General features: G+C 42.3%; 1 protein-coding gene across 1 annotated transcript; it reads right to left on the reverse strand.

Moving 5' to 3' along the window:
- Positions 1–3,413: 3,413 nt before the first annotated feature.
- On the reverse strand, positions 3,414–4,818 carry LOC147445805 (putative CCR4-associated factor 1 homolog 10). Its single transcript, XM_086526106.1, has one exon. The coding sequence runs from the start codon at positions 4,762–4,764 to the stop codon at positions 3,961–3,963; it is 804 nt and encodes a 267-aa protein (XP_086382232.1). The 5' UTR covers positions 4,765–4,818; the 3' UTR covers positions 3,414–3,960.
- Between the last annotated feature and the right edge of the window lie 6,445 nt (positions 4,819–11,263).

The following is an 11,263-nucleotide window of genomic DNA, read 5'->3' on the forward strand; positions in this document are numbered from 1 at the left end:
ATGAAAGAGGGGGGGACGATTGCTGGTGGCTCCGCCGATACTTGGGGACAAGGACTCCTTACCATGCAAGATTGACTGCTTTAGATGAAAGCTTTTTTGGGAGTTTTTTTTATTTTGATTATCAAGTGGTCGCTCACACACAGTGCACTTGAGATTTTTCGACAAGAGGGAGACTCCGTAGAGAGAGGTGGATTGAGTTGAAAAGGAGGCCCTCATTAGCCCTCTGCTTTAAGCTAGAGACATTTATGCGTGTAGCTCTATGCTTGATTCTTCCTCACTTGAGGTGGAGAAGTCTCCCTCCTAAAGAATATCCATTAGTGCTGCTTGATCAAACCTCAAAAAGTACTGCTTCAGTCTCCAACCATGGACACATGTTTTGTGAAGCATACAATATGCATCCATCAGTCAGTAACTGCCATTGTTGTAGCGCTTTCTAATGACGAACGGCTCCTTCCATTTAGGTGAAAAATTCTTATCCTTCATAATGTCAAACCTGTTATCATACCTTACGACCAACATACCTTTCTTGAGACATTTTTTCTTAAGTCCCTTGTAAAGAGTAAGGCGTTGTTGCTATGTCTGTGTTGCATAGTAGTTGATAGCCTCTTCTCTATCTAGTTCAAGCCTCTCTAGATAAGGAATGTGGTTGTGGAGTTGAACATTAGGGTGTTGCATCTACCTAGCTAGCATTCTAAGACTAGCCAACTCAACTTCGATGGGTAAAATGGCCTCCTTACTACACACCAAGTGATATGGGGTGAATCCAAGAGATGTGAAAAATGAAGTGCGATAAGCCCAAAGTGCAGCCATAAGGTGCTTATCCCAATCACTTGTGTAAATGTTTACCTGTTTAGTGACGATCTTGCTGATCATACCATTTACCTTCTCCACCAAACCGTTGCATTGTGGGTAGTAGGGAGTTGAGTGTCGTCGTGAGGTGCTCAGCTTTTTCCATCAACTCTCCTACTAGGTCTCCTCTAAAACTTGGTCCCCTATCAGAAATTATCCCAAGAGGAGTGCCAAAACAGCAACAAATATTTTCAAATACAAACTTTACTACTTTCTTAGCCGTAATCTGGGTGTTAGCTACTACTTCAACCCACCTAGTCATGTAGTCGATACTTATTATGACGTACAATTTACCTGATTGAGTCCTTGGCAAAGGCCCAATAGCATCAATTTCCCATTTCTTAAATAGGCCATAAGAGATTATAGGAGTTTTTGGCTCATATTATATGAGCCTCCTATCCCCTGCTTTCTGACATTCCTTGCATGTTTTACACCAATGGTGCACATCTCTCTGTTAACTATGGCAAAGCCTTCTTCTCATCAAGCATCATCCTACACGTTTTCATCTTGTTGTCTGATCTTGTGTTCCTATGCGTCCATGGTCTCTAAGAAGGGTATCATAAAGAGAATCCTGTGTAGATAGTGTACCAGTATCCTCATTTGCTCTTGCTATTGTCGAAATGTTTTTAGCAGTTAGCCGATCTTTCACCTTATGAGGCACCTTCTTGCATGCTCCATGATTGACAATTGTACTTATTTTTTATCTATTGCATATGACATGAGTAATAATGCTAGTCTTCTCCGTCCCCCAATACTTACATTACCATACTTGTTCTGGGTGGCATTGTGGACATCTCGCGCGGGGGGGGGGGGGGGGGGGGGGGGGGGGGGGGGGGGATCGGGGGGTCAATTAATAATTATGTGACTATGATATGAGTGCATCAAAAGGGGTTATTAAATTTGATTTTTTCTCACATTTCCACATACAGAAGGGTACCATAAAATGAAATTGGAAAAAGAAATTACAGATTGAATTGGAAAAGGGTGTATTTTATCTATTAAAAACTCACAGATAAGAATTTTTAGAAATAGTCCTTGAACGCACGCGATATACACAATTTATACATAGAGAACACCCCACCCCCCGTCCCTTGAGGTGGACATAGGATAGCTCTAGTACCAACTGGGAGATAGTTTGTCTATCTCAAAGCCTTTAGCTAAAACCACTGTGATCGCCAAAATGGATTGAGCTAGATGTATTCAAACAGCTATTCCAGGTTGGTACTTAGAACTAAAGATGTCAGATCAGAGATTTGACAATTACTAGAAAACAAGACTAAAATTGGATTGGAAAACACCAGAACCAAAAGTGAAATACTAGAACTGAAAGACAAGACACTGTAAGGGAGCCGAAACTAAAACTCGAATTGTATTTCACATATACAGAGTACACTGGAGCATTTGATATTCTAGAAGTTGGCTTTGTCATAAAAGAAGAGAGAAGAAGAAGATAGTTTTAACGTCATAGGAAACTATCCCAAGAGACGAGTAGTGAGTAGGGGGCAGCGCGCTGAGAGTTGTGGGCAGTGTGGTGTGAGCTATGGACAGGGGATGGGCAGTGCGTAGGAGGCACGAGGGAGGGGATATTAGCGATGACGAGGGGTTGCAAATAGTAGGAGCCCTATTGTATACGATTTTGCAACCCCTACTTTAAACTCCCCTTCCTTACACTCACATGATACCATATGGACCTACCTAGTGAATCTCTTGAGGTCACTAGGTACGGTGACCTCTTTTACTTGAGACTTCTCTTATCTGGTTTCCATTCCTCAATTATGAGTTCCTACAATAATGTCTACTTACAGATAACTCATTGCTATCTCTTTACTTTTCTTATAGCATCAGAACCATGGAGCACACATAATGTGGATGTAGGGTTCAAGGGTAGAGTCTCTAGTAGGTCCCATACGCCCGACATGATTTTGACAATGGTGTGTATCTTGGCACACCATGGCTTGGGTCATGCTTTCCCTAGCCAAGGCAACCAAATCCATGGCTATTTTTGCATGGGACTCCTTTGATGGTGGCATTCCTATGTCAAAGAGCTCTTAGGAGCAGAGCTCCTCGAAAAGGTGTATGCCTCACAGCCTCATAGCTAGGAGAGGGTTTAAGAACTAATTAAGATTATGAAATATGCAATTTACATGAAATATAATTACAAAGGACAGTGGTCCATGAGACTCAAACCCACAACTACTTTTCTAGATGACCAATGATCAATAATGTTTAAAGAGGGATAATTCGAACGAAACAATTCATTAATTAAGTGTGTTGTGTGTACAAGCACGATTCTACATAGAGATAAGACGATCCAACTTATTGATTATGAGATGCTAAATGCCATATAAGCTTTGACAACAGTTTTAGGCTAAGGTCGAAACATTAATCGGCCAATGAGAATGATCGAGAGAATCGAGAGTGCATGAGCTAAAATTAAATGTGTGTGCATATAGGCATTATAAATAACAACATCATTTGGCACATTGTGAGGTGAAACATTAACATATCGGTAGTGAATGCAGGGTGAACCAATGTATATAGCTATGCATGTCTTGCATTTGATTAGCTCATTGTGTAGGTCATCAATCCTACGTGGACCAAATCACATAGGTGTGCATGCCTAGCATGTGAATCTTGTATGATCATGTAGGGAGCTGTCACTAGCGAGAGTATCCATTGTTTAGGAGACATGCTATGCTCAATGACAACATATACAAAGTAGAATAGAACATGTTGTAAGCCATGCAAAGGTTAACTTTTTATGAGCAAGGCCATAGTTGAAGATAATGCTTTCTGCTAGCTAGCTACGTCAGCAAACAAAGCATGCGGTGAGTATAGGCATTCATTTAAGCACGCAGTTTTGTGCATCTCTAGAGAGCCATGTTGAGAAATGTTGCAAATTTTAGATTCCATATGCCAGAGCACTCGAGATGAAGTTACTTGGACAGACTCTTTCGCAAACAAGTCCTCATGGAACATGCAAGAAGCATATTGTAGATGATTCAATACTACCTTAATGCATGAACACTTTGTAAAGATAATATACAGACAATACCATAGCTCAAGATCAAGTGACTATGATAGCTACTACAACACAATCAATTGCAAGCTTCAAGCATTTGGATGAGGATATTCACCAGAGCTATATTTGTTGCAGCAATCTACACGTTTCTCTTTGATTCTACAATAAGCTGCGGCTGTCAAAAGGCTGTCAGAGCCTGCCTGATGGGCTTCACCGCATATGCGCCCAACTTCCAGTTTCTCACAAAAGTTCTGAAGCCCCCAATCATCTCCAAAGTGCTCAAGCTGCACAAGTCGAATGTCGCAAACAGTACCGAAATAAATGTCCACAATTTCCTTGAATTCTAAGAGAGTGCTCGGCAAACGCTCCCCTGATACGGCCTTAATCAGATATGCCAGATCGAAGTCTCCTTGGTAACAGATGTAGCGAAGCTTGTTATTGAACACCAGCTCATGTTGGAGAAGTAGGCTCCCCAGCGTGCACGAGTCCATGCCATCTCGTCGATTCCTGGCGAAATCTATGCCAGCAGCTTTCAAAAGCTGTATAGAGCTTGCAACATGGAAGTCTGTGGAGATGTTGAAGTCGCACAGATTGATTTGCCAGGCGGTGTAAGCTCCATTGATGATGGGGAGCTCGCCGCGGTCATTGATAAGGGTGAGACCCACTTGAATGAGCGTCATCATATCCACATTGGCTTTGAGGGTTTGGTACTTGTGTTCATCTTCGTCGCGGGCTCTTATTTCCGGATTCAGCTCCAAGGAACCAGGAAACTCCGTGTCGATGGAGACGGTGGAATAGGTGGACAGCAATCTGTGGATCTGTCGGAATTCGTGGCAGGCGTTTCGAGCCCACACGTCGACGATGCGAACACTGGCGCCTTCGGGGACGGACATTGTGGGCTTGATCTAGTGTTTGCACAGGGAGAAGGGCAGGGGCAGGGGCAGCGGGATTGAGGGTAGAAACTGAACGCGGGGGAGGAGGCAGCTGCCTGGCCCGAGATGGGTGAAACGCAAGCTTTGCAGAGATGCAAGTTCAGCTTTGCAGAACGCGCAGTACAAACCTTGCTGAAGGGGCTAATAAACAGGCAAGTCGAGGGCGGCGTCTGCGTCTGGGAGAGTGTAGATTGTTTAGCGTAGGCAAGCATGACATATACTTCCTTGTCAATGCAAGTCGGGGAGGTATTTATGCATCGGGGTAGGGTAACTGGCCAATGTCTACCTGCCCCAAGGACACAACATTTGCACATATAATACAACAAGCTGACTCACAAAGCGGATTGGTTCGAGGAGAAGTCATTGAGGAGTATAAAACAACATAACATTTGGGAGGTCAAGTGGCCAAGCTCCATAAAGATGTGAATGGGGGGTTAGATTCTTGCTAGAGGGATTGGCCGCGACACTAGTAGAGAATCTCCACAACACTAGTAATGAATGCGCAGTAATCTCCACAACACTAGTAATGAATGCGCAGTGTCATCCAACCAAGAGCTCACATGTCATGCGTTTTGAGCCAACATTCCACTATAAAGCAAAACAACAAAGCACTAAACGGTATGTGCCTTCTTCAGGCCCTCGTCCCAACATTAGAGCTTTTACCCTAGTTTTCTTTATTTTAGTCCAAACTAGGTTGTGTGTCCCCACAACAAAAAAAAGACAAGATCGTAGATTCTTAAGTTCTCTCTCTCTCTCTCTCTCTCTCTCTCTCGCTCGTGATTGGAGCCAAAATTAATCATCTTTTTTTCTATCATTCCATGGAGAGGTGCTAGTTGGCACCCACCTCTCTCTTTCTCTCTCTCTACAGGCCAAAAGTCCTTTCTCTCTTTTTGTATTCATGGAGTGGTCCTCTCTCTCTCTCTCTCTCTCTCTCTCTCTCTCTCTCTCTCTCTCTCTATCTACATCTTTGAGGTCTCTTGGGCTAGTTTCTTACGATGTTAAAAGAAGAGGAAGCCGAACAAGAAGGAGAAGAACAAGAAGCCAAACAAAAGGTTGTCCTTTATGAATTCATGTATTCAGTACAAGGGTTAGACATTGCCCTTGCCAACACATGTGGTAAGAGCTCGAGTTTTTACATCCGGTTTCCTAAAAGACAAAGCTCTTATGTAAAAATAAACCTCATAACCTCACACGAGCAATGTTGCTTGAGTGAGTTCATCTTACACCTCTGCACAACCTTTGCTTGCTACCTACACATATTCACACCTGTGCAACACTCGCTAGCGTAAACATCTATTGTGCCATCCACACTTGGCATGGTTATGAGGTCCTTTGGCATACTCAATTAGGTTAGAGTGTTGAGCTTGAGGGAGGGTGTTGAGATATAACCTTAACATTTCATTTGCACATCTAACCCTATGTGCATGTGGACAAGCTATAACTCCTATTTCTAGCGTTTAGGATAGCCTAGGAAGTGTTTTGGCACACTTGTGAGCCCGTATATAGGGGCCTGTATATCTAGTTACACCCTTTGATTGCACATGAGCATAGCCTAAGTCTGCTAGGTGTAGGCACTAGGGAGTGTTCCTTTATGAAGCACCTCTTATTAGTAGTTCATCAACTTATTAATAAATGATCAATCCTAAGTCTTTTAGTTTTTAGCACTTAGCCTTGTAGAGTGCTCTCTCTCTCTCTCTCTCTCTCTCTCTCTCTCTCTCTCTCTCTCTCTCTCTCTCTCTCTCTCTCTCTCTCTCTCTCTCTACATCTTTGAGGTCCCTTGGGCGAGTTTCTTACGATGTTAAAAGAAGAGGAAGATGAACAACAAGAAGCCAAAGAAAAGGTTGTCCTTTATGAATTCATGTATTCAGCACAAGGGTTATACATTGCCCTTGCCAACACATGTGGTAGAGCTCGAGTTTTTACATCCGGTTTTCTAAACGACAAAGCTTTTATGTAAAAATATACCTCATAACCTCACACGAGCAATTTGCTTGAGTGAGTTCATCTTACACCTCTGCACAACCTTTGCCAAATTGCTACCTACACCTATTCACACCTGTGCAACACTCTCTAGCATAAACATCTATTGTGCCATCCACACTTGGCAAGGTTAGGAGGTCCTTTGGCATACTCAATTAGATTAGAGTGTTGAGCTTGAGGGAGGGTGTTGAGATATAACCTCAACATTTCATTTGCACATCTAACCCTATGTGCATGTGGACAAGCTATAACTCCTATTTCTAGGGCTTAGGATAGCCTAGGAAGTGTTTTGGCACACTTGTGAGCCCGTATATAGGATCTGTATATCTCGTTACACACTTTGATTGCACATGAGCATAGCCTAAGTCTGCTAGGTGTAGGCACTAGGGAGTGTTCCTTTATGAAGCACCTCTTATTAGTAGTTCATCAACTTATTAATAAATTATCAGTCTTAAGGCTTTTAGTTTTTAGCACTTAGCCTTGCAGATCCAAGCACTATTAACAAGATCCCATCAACATCCCAATATCTAAAGCCATTGTATCAACATTTGTGCAATCTAAAGCAAATACCTCTATAGCAATAGAGAGGTACTGATACTTTATCGTTTGATTCACCAATAGATGGCTTAACTGTGTTCTTAGGTGGGTTAGATGTAGAAGTCACACTATTTACCACCATCTTGTCTCTATGACGTTGTCCCTTAGCAAATAGTGAAACCATGTTTTCAACCTACTTCTTATCAACCTTCAATCCATGTTCAGTGTTCTTGTCTCCCAAAAGTAGCTCCAAATCCTCTTGAAAGTCTTTACTATGTAAATCTTGTATAGACAGTTCAATCTTCTCATGATCCAAGCTATCATATTGTGATGGTGACAATTTGCCATCTCACTGCTCAAAATCACTCAACAACTCGATCTGAAAGTCATTGTTTTGGGCGAGCAACCCATTCCAAAACATTTCTCTATGTAATCATATGAATGTTTTGAGGAAAAAAGGAAACAATCCAATCAAGTGGTGCTCCTTTGATAATGACATAGGTAATAAATGGGGCTCTAGCCCAAAAAACGAAAATTTGAAAATGTTCCTAGCTATGTTTGAAATTCGTTACTCCGTGTGGTTTGGCAAAATAAGTGCATTGAGTTATCGTACAAGCCATAAGACAATCAAAGCAAAAAAAAGTGCTTACAATAGGTTGAATGTAGGCTAGCTGCTGATTTTGCAGAGCCTATGCATTGAAAAAATCAAAAAAATTTCATGCACCAAATCATGCATTAAGTTTCTACCATATTTAGCCCAATCACAAAGCTTGAGATGATACCAAAACTTGCTGCAAAATAGAAGGATACCTTGAATAAGAACTCCAAATGAAAGGTTTTTGTAGAAATGCTGAAATCTTGACATAGGCCCCAATAGAGAAACACCTGCATAGAAGGTAAATTGGTAGTAATCATTTAGAAGAGTAGCTTGAAATTGAAATCTTTTAAGCTTCGTTTCTAGAAAAGATATCTATGTGTATATGTGGCATGTTAATGTCAAATTTATTAAGATTTTCCTTGAGTAAAAGTTCTCATAATTATGATTGTGCTTATTAAGAATAATATCTTGAAGATGAAATCTTATAAGCTTCTTTTCTACAAGAGGAAAAATGCTATTAGCATGACTAGTCTAACATATGATCAAGACAAGGTTAAACCACATGGGTTTCACTTACAAGAAGGTTTCTGAGTGAGTTGGTACGCCTAATTATGATGAAACTGCATGATTAGGGTCTCTATAGAGAGCTGTAATGAATGCCATGTACACGCGAAGTTGCACATTGCAATGATAAAGTGATGAGAATAATTGAGGACCATCCTGTGTAAAATTATGAAAAATAAGCACACTATGTAAGGCGCAACATATACAACATTTGCACATATACAACAAGCTGAGGATTGGTTCACTCCTCTCAACAAGCTGGATGACGAAGCGGAGTGTTTAGGGTAGCTTCAGAGGATCCCTTGTATCTGTTTAAAAACTGCTCCTCCTCGCGCGGTCTTGCCACCAAAATTTGCAAATGGTTGCAGAGGACGTGGAAGATACTCTTCTTTAGAAATGATTTCATAACCAAGAGATTCTGTTATGCACACAAATAACCACGTTGGAGAGGGGGAATGGGGAGCACACCCAACACACAACACAATAGCTCAGGGTATCCACGTCACCCCTAACCTCTCATATAACACCTTCAAATCAACCAATTTGCACTAATGGAACAATCCTTGCACACAAAAGAATATTCTCCTGCTCTACAAAACCACTATTCAACCCAAATGCACCCCAACAACTCAACTCAACTTTTCCGACTCACACAACACTCCAATACTGCCCTCTTTGCACCACACAACGATTTACGGGCACACACCTCCGCAGGCACCAACATGCACACAAAGAGCGAGATAAAAGGAAGGGGAAGGGTAGAAACGACACAAAGAAGTGGGGCAATGGCTTAGTAATACTTAGCAGAGAGATAGTACAACCATTCCAAAGCTCAAATGACAAGCTTCAACACAAAAAAACTCCACTCCAGAAGTCTGTAGGCCACCCCACTGCAAAAAAAAACAAAATACCTCCAAAACCGCGCGTGTGCACCTCCTTTTCATGGGAGTGGTTCAAGACCAAAAAGAAGAAAAAAACTTGAGCTCCCAAGCTCGTGCAGTTCAACTTGAAGCCTTATTTGGTATTTTTGTGCATTACACCCAAGTGGCACAACCCATTTAGCATTATCCCTGCATGGTGGTTGACACCTCTCTTTGTTCGGCTTCTCTCTCTCTCTCTCTCTCTCTCTCTCACACACACACACACACACACACACACACACACACACACACACACACACATATCCACTCTTATGTGTGATACCTCCCTTGGCACTAGCAATATCACTAGTGGGGGGCATCTCCTTGCCTTAAAAAATGGGCGGCCTCGAGCCCGTGGGAATCAGGTCCTCACGAGCACGCAAGCCACTACCACCACAGACACCGACTACCGCTGACTCAATGTTGCACCGCCTTGACCAGACAAAACCGCCAATGTGCCACCCCGAGCATAACTCACACAACGCCTGTGCCGCCACCCTAGGAACACACCATCGATGAGCTCGTAAGGAGCTCCAAGAGCCCTTGCTCCTTGTGATATATACATCTTGGCACACTTTTACATTTATACCATGGCATTTTTGCCCCCAACTTTGCCTACGGGTTTACAGTGGTGCCACATGGCACTCTATCGGTGATTGCCCTCCAAGGCCCCCATTATTCCACCGAATGAAACAAAAAAAAAACCCTTTTTTTCTTCCTCCATTCAATCTCTTGCCATTGTCTGCTCAAAGCTTTGATGACAAAGCCGTAAAAAGCTGCCAAAACTCCCATTCTTGACTTCAAGTCACTTGGTCCTTGCCACCTTTTGAGGATTCCAAGCCCACTAATCGAGGTTGCAAAAATGCAAGAAAATCATCTATAGCCATTCCTTGGGAAAGTGCCCCAGATTTTGACCGGCCATAACTTGCAGTCCGTACGTCCATTTCACGAGCAGTCTCTTCCTGCCAGCTCCATACATTGCATACTACTTCCTCAAACCTTGTCAAGCTCTAAAAACCTCCAGATGGCACGCTCTTGCAAGCAGTCAAACTATCACACATCTGGTCCCCGTCACAACTTTGAAGCTCTGTATCTTGATATCCATGACTTATATTGCAAATCCAAAAAAACCAGCACGCTCCATAAATCAAGCACTATGCAACTATCCATTGAAACCGTCTCAGACTATTTGGCATCACTTGCCCCGTCTGTCTCAGATCTACAATGTATTGCACGTTCAAACTCAAGTATCTTGGGCTCTGTAGTAGCTCTGTTTGATGAGCCATCTGGACTTGCTTCTTCAACAACTCAAGCTCTTTATTTTTAGGTAAAAAGATTGCACCTTGAACCTCTTTAGTCTGCCATACAAATTAGCTCTTACTGGAGCCCTCCTTGGCCTATAAATCGCATGAACCATACACATCCACTGGTACCTTTCTAACTAGGATCTTTGTAGCTGTTCCAGTCCTTTGCCATGCATTGGCTAGCCTGCAAAAACCTACCTATGCCATCTTCTATGGTCAACCAAATTTAGCTGCACCATCATTGCCCACCCCCTAGTTGAGCATTCATGCTCAACCATAAGAGATTGTTATTCCACTACAAACTGCAAACACTGAGCACATTATGAGAAAACATAAAAAAACTCACTTGTATGCACACAATTTTATTCCTTTTATATAAGAAGCCTGCTTCGGTTGGTTGCCCAACCCCCTCTATCAGAACTTGATGCACCATTGGCACTAACCTCCCTTTGAAATAAATCTTGAGACGCACATCATTCCCCCTGTTCTTGAGAAAACGACCATTCATCCTCATCAGTGAATAAGTACCATTGGGAAAAACCTGGTGGACCTTATAA

This window comes from Adiantum capillus-veneris, chromosome 12, assembly GCF_014529385.1.
Source record: "Adiantum capillus-veneris isolate H3 chromosome 12, ASM1452938v2, whole genome shotgun sequence".
Taxonomy (NCBI): Eukaryota; Viridiplantae; Streptophyta; class Polypodiopsida; order Polypodiales; family Pteridaceae; genus Adiantum; species Adiantum capillus-veneris.